Source organism: Paroedura picta, chromosome 3 (genome assembly GCF_049243985.1).
Source record: "Paroedura picta isolate Pp20150507F chromosome 3, Ppicta_v3.0, whole genome shotgun sequence".
NCBI lineage: Eukaryota > Metazoa > Chordata > Lepidosauria > Squamata > Gekkonidae > Paroedura > Paroedura picta.
In genome coordinates, this window is record NC_135371.1 from 58384915 (window position 1) to 58402380 (window position 17466).

General features: G+C 43.9%; 2 protein-coding genes across 11 annotated transcripts in view; one reads left to right on the forward strand and one right to left on the reverse strand.

Annotated features, from left to right (window-relative positions):
- DNAH1 (dynein axonemal heavy chain 1) overlaps window positions 1-17466 on the forward strand; it is a 236653-nt gene that overhangs the window by 174022 nt on the left and 45165 nt on the right. The window lies entirely within an intron of this gene.
- LOC143832067 (HAUS augmin-like complex subunit 3) lies at window positions 957-10932 on the reverse strand. 4 transcript variants are annotated; one of them, XM_077325864.1, is made up of 6 exons: window positions 10742-10932; window positions 10544-10602; window positions 7426-8643; window positions 2709-3151; window positions 1990-2206; window positions 957-1694 (listed from the first exon to the last, which is right to left on the reverse strand). In XM_077325864.1, the coding sequence occupies exons 3-6, from the start codon at window positions 8623-8625 to the stop codon at window positions 1482-1484; spliced, it is 2073 nt and encodes a 690-aa protein (XP_077181979.1). In that variant the 5' UTR covers window positions 8626-8643; window positions 10544-10602; window positions 10742-10932; the 3' UTR covers window positions 957-1481. The 4 variants fall into 4 exon arrangements, with proteins under 4 accessions (XP_077181979.1, XP_077181980.1, XP_077181981.1 ...); XM_077325865.1 differs by having other exon boundaries at window positions 10778-10906; XM_077325866.1 differs by having other exon boundaries at window positions 10802-10854.

Here is a 17466-nt window from a genome sequence, read left to right on the forward strand (position 1 = left end):
TGTAACCAGCTAAAAGTATTTTGATTGTCACAGAATCTAACCATAGGATGTTAGCAGACTGGAGGAGTGTTGCACCTCTTTGCCTTGCTGAAAAAAAATGATACCAGGATGCTTTTTGTAGCTTACGACATTTAATGAGTAGAAGAAGAGTGGTTTTTATACCCCGCTTTTTACTCCCTGAAGGAGTCTCAAAGTGACTTGCAATCACCTTCTCTTCTGTCTCCACAACAGACATCCTGTGAGATAGGTGGGACTGGGAGAGTTTTGGTAGAACTGTGAGTAGTCCAAGGTCACCCAGCTGGCTGCATGTGGAGGAGCGGAGAATCAAACCTGTTTCTCCAGATTAGAAGCCATAACTCTTCACCACCACACCATGCTGGGCAATCTTTGTTGTTTACCAGGGAGACAGTATTTTCAACCTAGGTCAGTATTTAACAACATACAGCTACTTTAAGCTGACTTTATAGTGCCCAGAAACGGTCATTATATGGCTACATATTTGTACGAGACACATGAAAGCATGCAATGCGTTGGTGCACACATCCACGTGCTTCCATACCTTCTGTCAGGTTCCACTTACTATACCACTCGAAAGCAGGCTCATCTGTGTTGTCAGGTGCCAGCGACACACCAGAAGGCATGTATTGATGGGTTCAGATGTGTGGATTTACACAAAGTTCACACTCATAGTGCAGCTAAATTGTGATAAAGATGTCTGTTTTCACGTGCAGCCAGATCTTTAAAATTTGTCCATTTAGATGTGTAAGATTGCATATGAAATGTCTTCAAAATTACTCCTGCTATAAAAAAGTTACTGTGCCCATCTCCCAAATGAATTCTGTAACCCCATCTTTTATAAATCAGTTGACAGATGAGAGATAAGATGGTACAATAATTGTACTTTTTCAGCATGTGTATGCTCATGCCCATGGTCTAAGCCATACCAAAACCTAAAGTGAATTTATTGTCTTTATTAATAGGGGTTGAGGTGATCTTTTACAACAAAATATTATCAGCATTGTATCCCTACACACTTTCCAACACAGATTTGAGTAGCAGAAGTAATTAGAATTGAAAATAAGTGATGAAGAATTTAGACAATTAGTCAACAGAAATAAAAACTATATAGTGTTTAAACTACCCATGCCAGCCTATCTACTCAGCTCTTTAGGACAGGGTCTACAAACTCAGAGAATTAAAAAAAAAACACTGTGGAACATTTCTTATCATCATACAATTGTTTAAGTACCTCTTTTTAAAGGCTTGTGCTATCTGCTCCCATAAGTGCTTTCAGGGTTTATTTTAACATCATAAGTTATTTTCTCATGGCTGTTAAGATCTAGTAATGTACCCATTCGCCAGCTGTCAAAAAGATTCTCCTTAAGATGTTCCAATCAGTGAAGACAGCATCATGGAACAAGCAGGCACATTCTGCCTTAACTCATTGTGCACTTTTCTAGTGATGATCAGATTTGTGTTTGTCAGAAGACCAGGGCCTGCTTCTCAAGATGTTCTGCCATCTCCTTCAACTGGTCAGGGTTGTTGAAGAAGAGCACATAGAGCCTGCGCTCAGTCTGCTGAAAGTGGTTCTGTAGGGATTTACGTTTGTCCTCTAGATCACTGAGAGTCTCCATGAGCATTTGGAAGAGTTTGGCTTGTGTGGTGCTTAGTTTCTCCAGAGGTTCTGCTATATCCTTCAAAAAACAGAAAGCAAAGTTATAGGTGCCCAAAACAGAACAGGTTATCAAACTACATTTCCCCTGACATTGGACTGGGAACATTCATGTGGAGTGTGTGGGATGGGTAGGATTTGCCACTCAACAGATTTTTAGCTGTCCCAAGGATGCAACCTTTTGTGATGCAGCAGACAAGAACTCTTGTGCAGTACGCCTACTAGCCAACCTTTATGGGGTGATGTGCACATACCAAGGATAGCATAGAATAGAAGAAAGGCATATAAACATAGAATAGGCTAAAGCCATTGCATACCTGAGCATGGAGCATTAGCTGATTGGAATCGCCATATATCATGCAATGCAGGACTTCATTATCAGACTCTAATTTGGGTAGCTGAGAGAGAGGTGTGGCCAGCTGTACATGGAGCATCCTCAGTTCCTGGCACAGTCGCGAGCCCCGTCCTGCCAAAGTTTCATAAGCATGGAAGAGTTGCTTCTCTTGACCATGCTTGTCCAGCATCTCCCATAGCCTGAGTGGGGACGGTAAATAGACACATCCAGCAATCAGAAGGTTGAGAGACTGCAACTGTGTGTGTTTCTGTCCTTGTATTTATGAAAGAGGGCAGCTAGGCTTAAAACATGGCAGGGAGTGGCTGCAGCAGACACTAGCTGCTATCACATTTCTTGTGAACTTGTCATGCAGAGAGAATTTAAGGTACATTAAAGATTGTTTTCTAGTGAGAAATCAAAGCAGGACTTGATGCTCAGCTGAGCTAAAAATAGTTAAAGCTAGTAAATTGGCTGTGTCTAAAAACTTAAATTCACAGCATACATAATGACTCTTTTGCCCTGTCACGTTCTGTTCTACTGCACAAAGAGCATGAGAGGGAAAGTATTTTCCCAGGCTAAGCTTGAATCCAATAGTTAACCATTTTGTTTTCCTTGTGTTTTCTCCTATGGAAATTGTTCCTTGTTTCCTATGACTGCCACACTTCAGTTTTCCTCCCTTCTCCCCAGCCCTCTGATATTTACCGTAAGGCAGTGAGGTCACTAGGGTCTATCAGAGTTCGTGGACACTGCTTAATGGAGAACTGTGAATCCTCAAAGAACGATTGCCTTTCCTGCAATTTAGCCTGGGATTTATTCATGGTAGTCACCATCTCCTCTAGATTTGTCCCTGTCCAGTGCAGATCCTTCTTTTCCACCATCAACAAAAACCTCAGCAGCTCCAGTTGAGTTAATTGCCCCATCATCTGGCCTATAGCTTCCTCCTGAATTGATTCAATATGTCGAAGTCTGATGGCTTCCAGGAGAAGTTCCCCACGTAGAACAGGCAAGCGAAGGAGGCAGGCGCTGCCATGGAGCAAAGGTACAAAGTGCTGGGTTTGTATTCGGTCTACCTCACTTTGGAGGATGCACAGCTGTTCCTGGCAGGCAGCTATGTGAAGATGAAGTTTGTGCAGTTCTTCCTCTACCTGTAGGAGATGGGATATTAAATTTCATGCACCACTGTGTTAAATATGATGGAACCAGTTTGGGCAACTCCAATAGTTATGGTTAGTTATGATCTGTCAAACCAGGGTCTGAGACCATTGTTTATTCACTCCCTATGAACAATATCAATGCTGGCATCCTGGTCTAATTCTGGCTTGTTCCCCAGTTCTGTCCTCATTAATTTCTTGGCTAATGAGATACTTTGAAAAAATAAAAGTGGATAAAACCAGCAAGTCTCAAGGCAAACCAGGGTTTGAGTGAGCTTTCATAAGAAAAAGTCAGATTTTACAAACAAAGCCATAAAATGAACCATGGCTTTGTTTAATCCCTGAACTGATTTTATGTACAGAGTTTTATTTGCCCATCCTAACCATTTTCTTATAGGCTTATAGTGTAAAGTGGGCAGGGGAATTTAATAAATAGTCTATCAGAAGAGACAGGAGGCTGATTTTCTATCCCCTGAAACAAGGGAAGGGATCTGTAGAACAGTGGTCCCCAACCCGCGGGACGCAGCCCGGTGCCAGGCCGCAAAGGCCTTGGCGCCGGGACGCGGCTCCTTCTTCCCTCCCCCCCCGAAGTGAGAAGCTCGCCAGGCCGCGAGCAAATCGGCCGCCAAAGCGGCCGATTAGCTCGCGGCCCGGCAAGCTTCTCGCTTCGGGAGGGGAGGGAAGAGAAGCTTGCCGAGCCGCAAGCTAATCAGCCGCTTTAGTGGCCGATTTGCTTGCGGCCCGGAGGGGCCAGGAGGGGGAGCCGCAGCCGCCGGCATGGCGGCAGTGCAAACGCACCTGCGCGGACTGCCGCGCACGCGCGTTTGCGCCCCTGCCGGGCGCAAATGCATATGCGCAGCAGTCCGCGCATGCACGTTTGCGCTGGGGCTGCCGCACGTGCGCGGGCCCCTGGGCCACCCTCTCCCTCCACTACGCCACAGCTGTCCGCAGCAAGCGTAAGCTTGTGAACCGCTGCTGTAGAATTCAGTTTAATGCAGAATACAATGAGAAACACAATCGGGTCATGATCATCTAGCTTTAGCAACCCGGTTTATCCTCATTCCCTTAGGGGTAGCATGTGTGTGCATACACTTGTGCTTTATAAAGGTTTCATCCTATAGTTCCATCACAATTTTAAGCTCCAGGATTCCAAGACATTATTCTAGCACTAAAATCTTTCCTCTGCCTCTAAATCCTGACTTTTGAGCAACTGTTTGCTCAAAACATTAAGAAGCCCAGTTATGCTGCATATTCTGAAAAATGATAACCTCCTCAGCATTTAATATACAATTTACGAACAAATATATATGCTCCACTGAATGATCCCTTTTTCACATCTAGCTGCAGGCAAAATTCCTGCATAGTAAATTACCCATAAAAATACAGCACTTTGTGTGTCACAGGAAAGGTCCTGTTGTTACACTTACTCAAAAGTAAACCTAAGTGAATCATATTTAGTAAAGGCTTTACTTCTTTCTGCAATAAATGGGAAGCTTCTGTTCCCAGTACTTAATTAATTCTCATTAATTCATGGTGACTCCAATTTTACTTAATAGATATATCAGTTTGGGGTGTGGAGTAGCAATAGGTTTTACTTATTGACTTGGATCCAGTGATCTGAAACAGAAATATGGATCTTTGGCAAATTCATTTCTCCCCAATAGTCTTGCCCAGCCCTAGGATATTTGTTTCTCAGGGTCACAGAACCTACATGGATTAACAGCCACCTCAATTAGGACTCTAGAGAGTCTGCATAAACATTCCTTTAAAATATAAATATTAGCCATGTGGCTTGGAGGGTGCACTGAAAAGGGGTAAGGGGCAAAAGTTCCCTGCTTCCTCTTCTGTCAGCTGGCTTGTACTTTTACACATCTAGCTGCAGGCAAAATGGAAGCAAAATGGAAGCAGGAGCAGTTTCCCCCTCCCTCATTCTTAGTACATTCGTTAAACCCATGCAACCCATGCTCTCCACCTTAAGAGAGCAAATAAAAGACACTATCTTACATCCCCCCTTCAAGGATTGCTGCCTTGTTGTGGCAAAGGGGCTTGCGTAGCTCAGTGAAGCTATGAGCTATGCCGTGCAGGGCCACCCAAGACGGACAGGTCACAGCTGAGAGCTCTGACAAAAGGAACTGGCAAACCACTCCAGTATCTTTGCCATGAAAACTCTATGGACAGTACCAAAAGGCAAAACAATATGATGCCGGAAGGTTGGAAGGTGTCCAATACGCTACTGGAGATGAGCAGATGGCTAGTACAAGTAGCACCAGATCAAATCAAATTTATTTTAATACAGCACTGCGGCCAGATAAAACAGCAAGAAAAAACATAGCACCAGAATGAATGAAGCGACTGGGCCAAAGCCGGAAGGACGCTTTGCTACACAATATGCCAGCAAATTTCGAAAACTCAGCAGTGACCACAGGATTGGAAAAGGTCAGTTTACATTCCAATCCCAAAGAAGGGCAATGCCAAAGAATTTTCAAACTACTGCACCATTGCACTCATTTCTCATGCTAGCAAAGTTATGCTCAAAATCCTACAAGTTAAGCTCCAGCAATATGTGGATCAAGAACTTCCAGAAGTACAGGCAGGATTTTGAAGAGGCAGAAGAACTAGAGAACAAATTGCCAACATACGCTGGATCATGGAGAAAGCTAGGGAGTTCCAGAAAAACATCTACTTCTGCTTCATTGACTATGCTAAAACCTTTGATTGTATGGAGCACAACAAATTGTGGCAAGATTTTAAGGAGATGGGAATATCAGAGCATCTTATCTGTCTCTTGAGAAACCTATATGCAGATCAAGAAGCAACAGTGAGAACTGGGCATGGAATCACTGATTGATTCAAATTTGAGAAAGGAGTTCGGCAAGGCTGTATACTGTCGCTTTGCCTATTTAACTTGTATGCGGAGGACATCATGAGAAAGGCGAGGTTAGATGAGTCACAAATTGGGATTAAGATTGCAGGGAGAAATATCAACAACCTCAGATATGCAGATGATACCACTCTAATGGCAGAAAGTTAAGAGGAACTAAAGAGCCTATTGATGTGGGTGAAGGAGGAGAGTGCAAAAGCTGGCTTCAAACTCAACATCAAGAAAACTAAGATAATGGCATCTGGTCCCCTCAATTCCTGGCAAATAGATTGGGGGAAATGGAGGTAGTGTCAGATTTTATTTTCCTGGGCTCCTAGATCACCGCAGTTGGGGACTGCAGCAAAGAAATTAAAAGACACTTGCTCCTGGAGGGGGAAAGCTATGGCAAATCTAGACAGCATCCTAAAAAGCAGAGACATCACCCTGCCAACAAAAGTGCATCTAGTCAAAGCTGTGGTCTTTCCAGTTGCAATGTATGGCTGTGAAAGTTGGACCATAAGGAAGGCCGAGCATCAAAGAATTGAGGCTTTTGAACTCTGGTGCTGGAGAAGACTCTTGCGAGTCCCTTGGACTGCAAGGCGAACAAACCGGTCAGTCCTAGAGGAGATCAGCCCTGACTGCTCCTTAGAAGGCCAGATCCTGAAGATGAAACTCAAATACTTTGGCCACGTCATGAGAAGGAAGGACTCCCTGGAGAAGAGCCTAATGCTTGGAGCGATTGAGGGCAAAAGAAGAAGGGGACAACAGAGAATGAGGTGGCTGGATGGAGTCACTGAAGCAGTTGGTGCAAACTTAAATGGACTGCGGGGAATTGTAGAGGACAGGAAGGCCTGGAGGATCATTGGTCATGGGGTCGCGATGGGTCAGACACTACTTTGCAACTAACAACAATAACAACCATCTTACATCCACTTGGATCTTGCACAAGCTCTTTGCAGTACCCCAAATCAAAGAAGGTAGTTTTGACTTGGAGACACTCATCTTCAGAGTAGACAATAGGCCCAGTGAAATATGTCCAGCTCCTTTGACAGAAGCAAAACTTGGAAGCTAAATAGAGCTGGCTACTGTCAGCACTTGTATGGGAGACCACCAAAGAAGCCTGGAGCTGCTATGCAGAGGAAGGCAATGGCAAACCATCTTTGCTCATCCCTTGTTGGTATGCCTCATGGTGGAATTGCCATGAGTCTGCTGTGACTTGATGCATGTTTTTCTTCTTTTTCTAATGTGTAAAAATGGGAACCTGAAACTTTTCATAGCAAGGTGATAAATAAGGTCACTTGCTAATTTAAACATCCCTTAAAGGGGCAGGACACTTTTCTCCAGGCCTGTTGTAAAAGCTACCCTTATTCCACTATTGTGTACCAAACTCTGAACACAAAAGTCTTACCTTTTTTTCTTTATTGGCCTTCAGAGTCTTATTTGCCCATTGCAAACAAGCCCAGATTCCTTTAATTTCTGCAGAGGCAACAACTAGCATTCTCTGGCTGCACATGTAAGCTAACTCCATGCGGCCCAGTTCTTTCTGGTGGTTGCCTAGGTGGTTGTCTTTTGGGTCAGGTACTGCCCATTTCATCTCTCTTTGGTGTTTATGCTGAACCACCAGTGCCTCCTTTTGGAAGTCCTCCATTTTGAGATGGTCCTTTTCTTCTAGCAGAGCTTTCAGATCAATTCTTGACTTATCCTGACTGGTCATCTTCCCCTGGTAGATAATGTGGCCCTTCAGTACTCCAGTGGCCATTTCATGAGGTACACTTTTGTTTTCTTGCAGTGCTTTCTGTACTAGCCCTACTACTGTTTCTTTTCTCTGCTTGTCCTGGTAGCCTTTCTGCCCATTCTCTGCCAGCATGCTTTTATCAGCTTCAATCTCATTGGTCACATCTGGCAAGAACTGTGGGATAAACTCCAATAAAGCTTTAGTGAATGTTTCTTCTACCTCCAGGTAATGTCCTAGATCTGACTTTGCCAGTGATGCTATCAGGGGCTCATGTGCAGGTTTCCCATACCATTGCGCCAGTTCTTTTGCTGCATTGCCAGTCTGCATGAGAATGTCATTGCTTTGGAAATTTGCTAGCTGCAGCTCCAAGTGTGCCTTCTTCAGTTCTTTGCTTGCTTTCTCTTTCTTTTCTGCCAAATGGCACAGCTCTTGCTTCAAGCTTGCTGCACGAATCTGAAGCTTGCTGTGCCGCTTTATCTGACGGGCATGATGGATCTTTAACATCCTCATCTCTTGCTCCATGATCTCAAGGGGGAAGACTTCATTCTGCTGCTTAACACCCTTCAGCTGAGAAGACTGGCGGCAAGTCTTCAGCACTTGGGCCAATGCTTCATCTTCTAGAACAGGCTTCCCAGAAATTAACAGTTGCTCGTAGGCCTCCACTTCTGTAGGGTTCAACACATTCTCTTCCCCCAGGGTGTTGCAGAACCACTCTAGAAACTGCTGTGCTTGAGAGCAGTCAAATAGCCAGTCAAAATCTTTCTCATGGAGATCCTCTGCTATGGGGTAGATCATTTTTAGAGTCTCCACAAATTCTGCTCCTCTGTTAATGGTATCCAGTAGGAAAGCCCTCGAGCGTCTCCGGGTAAACATGTTCAGAATGTTCTTACACTGGGAAAAAGCAATGATTTAATTATGCCAATAAAGGTTTCTGAGTTCAGTTCTGTTTATTAAATGTGTGGATTTGTGCTTTTTGCTATGTAAGCCCTGGAGTTTTTGTCTGATGAAGAATTCAGTCTCCAAACAATCCAAGCTTTCAGTTTTTAAAACCTTTCTGCAAAGTTTTGTACACCTTGAACGTATGTGAGTAAGAAGGGCTGAGCAGGATTTCAGGGCCCCATGTATCTTTCTATTCCATTTGTCATATACTACTGTAGTCTTTGGGTCTTGGGGTTTCTCTTCCCTTCCATTCCCTCACCCTCAAGCCATAGCCTAAATTATTAGATAATCTAAATACATTATAGAATCAGAATAATTATGCAAAACACGTAAGTCTAAAACTTCCCATAACTTCTTGTGATCAATATTTGGAATACTTTGTTGTAAAATGCACCTGTACTTGGGATATGTTAAAAGCAATCAAGCCTCTCAGTGCAGACGCCTCCCCAATGCTTCCAAAATATCTCCTCTATAGCAGGAAATTTCTCTGCCATCACTAGCCAGTAGTCACTCTGGAAGAATGACATCAGCCAAAGGACTCTATTTGTATTTTTAATTGTGAATTATTTACAAGCTGTATGTCTTGGAGCCATGAGAAACAGTAATCGTTACCATTGTTGGCAACGGCACACTTTGAACCTTACCTCTGCACCCATGAGAATCAGTGGATGACTTCTTCTGCTTTAAAGGAAGCTGATATTGTCAGGAACTGTATATGATTTGTCCCCCGCCCCCCTCAGCTTATTTCAAACTGGTGGGAAACATGTGGCCCACATGCTTCCTACCTGAGTGCTTAGGTTTCTACTAGGCTTGCCAATTAATCAGAAAATAGCCTGACCTACAGTAAATATTGTGCCCCTGAGAACAGTTTGATTGGCAAAAATCAAACATTGTCCTTCTTGCTACATGGAGATTAATATTATTACCTGCTCATTCCCCACAGCAACCTGCTGTTAAAGCCACAGCTGCAAAAGCCTCTTGAAAAACTGGACATCCAGCCCTAACCACGTATCTCAGGTCTTGATCCAGCTACTATTTCTGCCACTCTCTATTATAATCTCCAGCTACTGCCTTGCGTTTTAGCCTGGACCAAAATTGTCCAGAGAGGTGAAGCAGTGACAACAGGAAGGCCTTGCGTATCAGCTGAAGGAGGCCCAGTCTTGCAGTCCTAAACAGACTTAGAATGCAAATCCTGTTCCACTTCTGACAAACATTGTTTAAGACTGGGGTATAGAGTTCTCATAAATATGCTACAACATGCTAATTGTTATGTTGAAATTAAGACTCATCCCTTATTTTCTTGTGACATTAACTATGAGGTATAGATATAAAGTTGTTTAGCTGCCTCTTACAACTAAACGGTAATGACTGGGGAAGGCAATGGCAAACCAGCCCGTATTGAGTCTGCCATGAAAACGCTAGAGGGCATCACCCCAAGGGTCAGACATGACTCCGTGCTTGCACAGGGGATACCTTTACCTTTACAACTATTCACATAGAAAATTAGGGTTAGAAGTGCATGAAGTACGTGCATACAAACTCCAGTACTGTATTAAGACAAATCTTTCATCTGCTCTGACTATTTCTACTTTATAGTGATAAACTCAGTACAAATTTAGCTTGATGTTCACAGGAAATAACAAATAGTAAAGCTGGAATACAGTACATACTACTAGTGTTTCAGGTTTTTAAGTCTGTTCATTTATGATGGGTCTCTGAGGAGGAAGTAAAGAGTTATTGCCACAATCTCCTTTTCCTGCATGCTCTCCTATCTGCTGATTAGTAAACACTGGAATTACATTTTCTTACCGTAATCTAGTTTAATTGAGATTATACTTCTTTGCACACTTACCTGGAATTAAACTTCACTGAACACAGTGGGGTTTCCAAATAAATATGTATAGGATGAACCTGTAAAAAAATACAATAGTCACTGACAAATTCAGAGAGTTTCTGAAACTGAAAGCAACTCTCAATATAAATAAAGACAGGGCTAGTAGTAGCCATGGCACCCTATAAGGTCCATGACTTGTCTTTTAAACTTCATTACCACTGTACAAGGCCCCAGTTTGAATTGAGTCCATACTTAAAGGGGGGAGAGAGTTTAAACCTTTCACCCAAGCAGCTTCACAGATCAAAACTGGCCCCTATATAGGGATAGCCCTCTAAAGAAAAAAAGACAAGTAATCATTTTCCGCTTTAAAACTGTAATGACAAGGTGTCTGCTCAGTGAACTCAGGAGGAGATGCAAGGGTTAAAGTCCTACTCCCCTCCTTGTACAGCTCCAATACAAATCAGGGTCACCTGTGACTGTAGTGTGCCTTTATACAATGAGAGCAGCCTATGATGTCATTTGTGTGTAGTTTGATCTATTGCCATGGAGTTTTCACACACAAAGATATCTCAAATAAAGACAGAATTTCTGTTCCTTTTATTGGTATGTAGAAGAATGAATTTTAGCAGCTGCAGGTTTTTTCACACAGGGTGGAGAAATGTGAACTTGCCCTTTTTGTATAACTGTTAAAGGTACAGAAACCTCATCCTCCTTTCTGCATTCTACATGCATAAGTTAAATCAGTCCCAAGCAGACATATCTCTACTATCAGCCACATTCAGCATCAAGCTATGTAGAGTGTTATTTCAGAGAGATGACATCTTTGCTAATTCAATATTTTGTAACAATAAATCTTCCTTGTTAATAGCACATTGCTTGAATTCAGTCCCTTTCCCCTTCTCATCTGTAGCTACAAAGACCCTACGTTTAAGGCCTTAACAACAGGTTTTGTTTATACATAGTTGAATTATTGCTAGCCATGATTATGCTGATTAACAATACAGAAAAGGTTGATACATAGTTATATTGAAGTGACTGCTATTGTGGAACAAGGCTTGAGTGGGGTAGAATTAAATTTAGCCAGAAAAAAGGCATTAAAGACAACATAACCTCAATTTGAGAGGTACTTCGTAAGACTCCCAGGACATAAAGTTAGAGAGCTCTATATCTCTTGTCCCCCCCTTCAAGGATCGCTGCCTTGTTGTGGCAAGGGGGCTTGCGTAGTTCAGTGAAGCTATGAGCTATACTGTGCAGGGCCACCCAAGACGGACAGGTCATAGCTGAGAGCTCTGACAAAAGGTGATCCACTGGAGAAGGAAATGGCAAACCACTCCAGTATCTTTGCCATGAAAACTCTATGGACAGTTCCAATAGGCATAACAATATGACGCCGGAAGATGAGCCCCTCAGGTCAGAAGGTGTCCAATATGCTACTGGGGATGAGCAGACGGCTAGTACGAGTAGCACCAGAATGAATGAAGCGACTGGGCCAAAGCCGAAAGGACGCTCAGTTGTGGAAGTAACTGATGGCGAAAAGACAGTCCGATGCTGTAAAGATTTTTATTCCATAGGAACCTGGAACGTCAGATCCATGAATCAAGGCAAGCCGGACGTGGTCAGACAAGAAATGACAAGACTGAACATCGACATTTTAGGAATCGGTGAACTAAAATGGACAGGAATGGGTGAATTTAATTCAGATGACCATCAGGTATACTACTGTGGACAAGAATCTCGCAGAAGAAATGGAGTAGCCTTCATAATCAATAAGACAGTAGGAAAAGCAGTCTTGGGATACAATCCCCAAAATGACAGAATGATCTCAGTTCGAATCCAAGGCAAACCATTCAACACCACAGTGATCCAGGTCTATGCCCCAACCACTGCTGCTGAAGAGAATGAAGTTGATCAGTTCTATGAAGCCCTACAACACCTTCTAGAAGCAACGCCAAAAAATGATGTACTTATCATCATGGGGGATTGGAATGCTAAAGTAGGAAGCCAAAAGATAACTGGGATAACAGGCAAGTTTGGCCTTGGAGTACAAAATGAAGCAGGGCACAGGCTGGTAGAATTTTGTCAAGAGAATACAATGGTCATAGCAAACACTCTTTTCCAACAACCCAAGAGACGACTCTACACATGGACATCACCAGACGGTCAACACAGAAATCAGATTGACTATGTGCTCTGCAGCCAAAGATGGAAAAGTTCTATCCAGTCAATAAAAACAAGACCAGGAGCTGATTGTGGTTCAGATCATGAGCTCCTTGTTGCAAAATTTAGTCTTAAATTGAAGAAAGTAGGGAAAAGCACTAGGCCACTCAGGTATGAACTAAATCATATCCCCGATGAATACACAGTAGAGGTGACAAATAGATTTAAGGAATTAGATCTGATAGACAGAGTGCCTGAAGAACTATGGATGGAGGTTCGCAACATTGTTCAAGAGGTAGCAACTAAAACCATCCCAAAGAAAAAGAAATGCAAAAAATCAAAATGGCTGTCTGAGGAAGCTTTACAAATAGCTAAGGAGAGAAGGGAAGTGAAAGGCAAGGGAGAAAGAGAAAGATACACCCAATTGAATGCAGAATTCCAGAGAAAAGCTAGAAGAGATAAGAATGCCTTCTTAAATGAACAGTGCAAACAAATAGAAGAAAACAATAGAATGGGGAGGACCAGAGATCTTTTCAAGAAAATTGGAGATATGAAGAGAACGTTTCATGCAAAGATGGGTATGATAAGGGACCAAAATGGTAGGGACCTCACAGAAGCAGAAGAGATTAAACAAAGGTGGAAAAATTATATAGAACAACTATTCAAGAGCGAGCTTAACATCCCTGATGACCACAGTGGGGTAGTTACTGACCTGGAGCCAGACATCCTGGAATGTGAAGTCAAATGGGCCTTAGGAAGTCTGAGCAACAATAAAGCTAGTGGTAGTGACAGCATTCCAGTTGAACTATTCAAAATCTTAAAGGACGATGCAGTAAAAGTGCTACACTCAATATGCCAGCAAATTTGGAAAACTCAACAATGGCCACAGGATTGGAAAAGGTCAGTTTACATTCCAATCCCAAAGAAGGGCAATGCCAAAGAATGTTCAAACTACCGCACCATTGCACTCATTTCTCATGCTAGCAAAGTTATGCTCAAAATCCTACAAGCTAGGCTCCAGCAATATGTGGACCGAGAACTTCCAGAAGTACAGGCAGGGTTTCGAAGAGGCAGAGGAACTAGAGATCAAATTGCCAGCATACGCTGGATCATGGAGACAGCTAGGGAGTACCAGAAGAATGTCTACTTCTGCTTCATTGACTATGCTAAAGCCTTTGATTGTGTGGAGCACAACAAATTGTGGCAAGTTCTTAAAGAGATGGGAATACCAGAGCATCTTATTTGTCTCTTGAGAAATTTATATGCAGGTCAAGAAGCAACAGTGAGAACTGAACATGGAATCACTGACTGGTTCAAAATTGAGAAAGGAGTTTGGCAAGGCTGTATACTGTCGCCTTGCCTATTTAACTTGTATGCAGAGCACATCATGAGAAATGCGGGATTAGAGGAGTCACAAATTGGGATCAAGATTGCAGGGAGAAATATCAACAACCTCAGATATGCAGATGATACCACTCTAATGGCAGAAAGTGAAGAGGAACTAAAGAGCCTGTTGATGCGGGTGAAGGAGGAGAGTGCAAAAGTTGGCTTGAAACTCAACATCAAGAAAACAAAGATCATGGCATCTGGCCCTCTCAATTCCTGGCAAATAGATGGGGAAGAAATGGAGATAGTGACAGATTTTATTTTCCTGGGCTCCAAGATCACTGCAGATGGGGACTGCAGCAAAGAAATTAAAAGACGCTTGCTCCTGGGGAGGAAAGCTATGGCAAATCTAGACAGCATCCTAAAAAGCAGAGACATCACCCTGCCAACAAAAGTGCGTTTAGTCAAGGCTATGGTATTCCCAGTTGCAATGTATGGCTGTGAAAGTTGGACCATAAGGAAGGCCGAGCATCAAAGAATTGAGGCTTTTGAACTCTGGTGCTGGAGAAGACTCTTGCGAGTCCCTTGGACTGCAAGGCGAACAAACCGGTCAGTCCTAGAGGAGATCAACCCTGACTGCTCTTTATAAGGCCAGATCCTGAAGATGAAACTCAAATGCTTTGGCCACCTCATGAGAAGGAAGGGCTCCCTGGAGAAGAGCCTAATGCTGGGAGCGATCGAGGGCAAAAGAAGAAGGGGACGACAGAGAATGAGGTGGCTGGATGGAGTCACTGAAGCAGTTGGTGCAAACTTAAATGGACTCTGGGGAATGGTAGAGGACAGGAAGGCCTGGAGGATCATTGTCCATGGGGTCGCGATGGGTCGGACACGACTTCGCACATAACAACAACAAAATATCTCTTGTCCCTGACTGATTCCGCAATTATAATTTGCCAGGGTGTTTTCACCACATTGGATTCTAAATGTAGACTCAAAATTTGCACCTGGCATTCATTTACAGTCTTTCTGTTCAGCCCTACTTTGGGACTGTGCAAACACAGGCCAGCCATGGAAGTCTTTTCTAGCTTAAGCCCTATAGGGGGTGCTAGTGCCCCAACATGGTGTACATCCGTGTGGCTTCCCGCTGAAACGCACATGTGATATAAGTGGAGTGTCCCCTCAGCCCTCAGTTCTTTTTTTGCTGCCGCAAAAAACAGTCACTTAGATCTAGCTTCGCTTTCTAACTTGACTATTGGCCTCAAAGGCTATTTTCAAGAAATGTGCCTGCTTTGGAATCAAAATCCCTCACACAGATGAGCATGACCACGGTTTACTGTGCCTGGGTGGGGCACACAACATGACTGCTTGTAAGATCTGCCAGAAGTTTACTCCGAAGGCAAGGTCTGACAGTTCTGCCAGATGAAAGGCAGCTCCCTGGAAGAAGGCCCTCTCCACTGGGCCCCTTTAACCAGCATCCAAGCCTACATCAGCTCCAGTCCACGTTCCTGGTTCAGCCTCTGTCCGTTCCTTTGCCTCCATTCCGGCATTGGTCCCTACCCATCTGGAAAAGAGACCACCTTCTGTAATACTGTCCCTGGCTCTCGCTATAGTTGAGGCCACTACGGTTCAGTCTACTCCAGCCCAGTTTTTGGAGCCTTACTCCAAGACTAAGAAGGCTAAACATAAGACTCACTCCACCCACTCTGATTATGGGTCGGTGAGCAGATCCTTGGCTCAGTCAGCTCCTTCGGTTCCGCAGACACAGCACACACCTTCTCCTCTCCCAGCCCACTCGGTTCCCAGTCAAGATTCACCACTACCGAATCCGCCTCCTACAGTTGGGCACTCTTGCCTCCGGAGCTTCTTACAACCCATCGCCTGTTTACGTAGGTCAATGGGACCATCCCTTTCCTGAGGAACTGCAAGTTTTGACGAGCCTCATCCCCATTCTGAGGACCTGGAGTTGAAAGACGGCAAACTCATCCAGCCTCCCCCCTCTCCTAGCACCGTCTCTGCCACCTCCCCGGACACCAGCGTTGGGGATCCCTCTCCATCCTCCCCCTCCAAAAACTACCATCTTCATTCTAAACAGCTTCTTTGTATGGCGAAGACCTTAGAACTGGATGTGTCCTCCTTGGATGTGTGCCCGAAGGACAAGGTTCTCAGCAGTCTTTATTCTGAGACCCCTAAAGCTATTTCTCTTCCATTAGTGGAAGGGTTCGAGGACCTTACAGTTTCAATATGGAAAAAACCTGCAATGGCTATGCCTGTTCCAAAAAAATTGGACTCCTTTTACAGAGTGAAGGAAGAACTATCCAATTTCCTCTCTGTCCACCCTCCCTCCACTGCCACCATCCTGGAGGATAGGCAAATCAAGCACCTACTGGGCCAACACGGCCCCATTAGATCGAGAGAGCTGGAAACTGGATGGTTTGGGCCAAAAGTCGTATTCCTCAGTGGCTCTATCATTTCACATTGCCAGCTATCAGGCAATAAACACCGGGTACCCAATGGTCCTATGGGAAGGCATGTCAAAATATCTGGACATGTTGCCAGATGAACCTAAGTCCTTAGCCATGCTTCTGCAAATGAAAGCACTTAAAACTGACAAAAAAGCAATCCGCACCGGGAAGCATTTGGCAGAGGTCGCTGCTCATGCTATAACTCTCCATGGACACTCTTGGCTCCGAGGTACAACCTTACCCTGGGAGACCAGAACTAAGGTCAAAGACCTTTCTTTGGAGAAGGAGTTTTTGTTTGCCACTGCCACCGATGACTTCCTTTCCTCACTTAAGAAGAGTCATCAGACAGCCTGCTCCTTAAGTTCCTTCCCTCCAGTTCCATCCTTCCAGCCTTGTACCAACCAACATCAACGATTTCTCACTCCATATTTCCATCCACCCCTCCCCCTCCTCAGTATTCTTCTCATACACCCCAGCAATTTCAAAGGAGGGGACAGCCATCTTGCCCTAAAGGCCAGCAATATCCCCAGAGGGATCAACCTCAACAACAGCACCAAAGTCAACCTAGGTTCTGACAGTTAACCTGTTCTGCTACCTACCGGTTACAGTCTGGTAATCGCTTGGCTCAGTTTGCCTCTAATTGGTCCCTTGTTACCCAGGACTCTTGGGTTTTATCCATCATTCATAATGGATACCATTTGGAATTTTCCTTCTTGCCCACTTGTTGCCTGGGATCTCCGGCTCATGTTAATACCTTTCCTGAACTGGAAATTCAAATTCTTGAGCTCCTGGAGAAGGACACTATCGAGGAAGTCCCCGATGGTCTCTTTCAATCTGGTTTTCATTCTCGCTTTTTCTTAGTCGAGAAGCGAGATGGGGCTTTTCGTCCGATTCTGGACTTACACAATTTGAATAAATGTTTATTCATTTCTCGTTTTCGCATGTTATAACCTACTGTTATTGAATTTCTCTCACAGAGAAACTGGATTGCAGTCC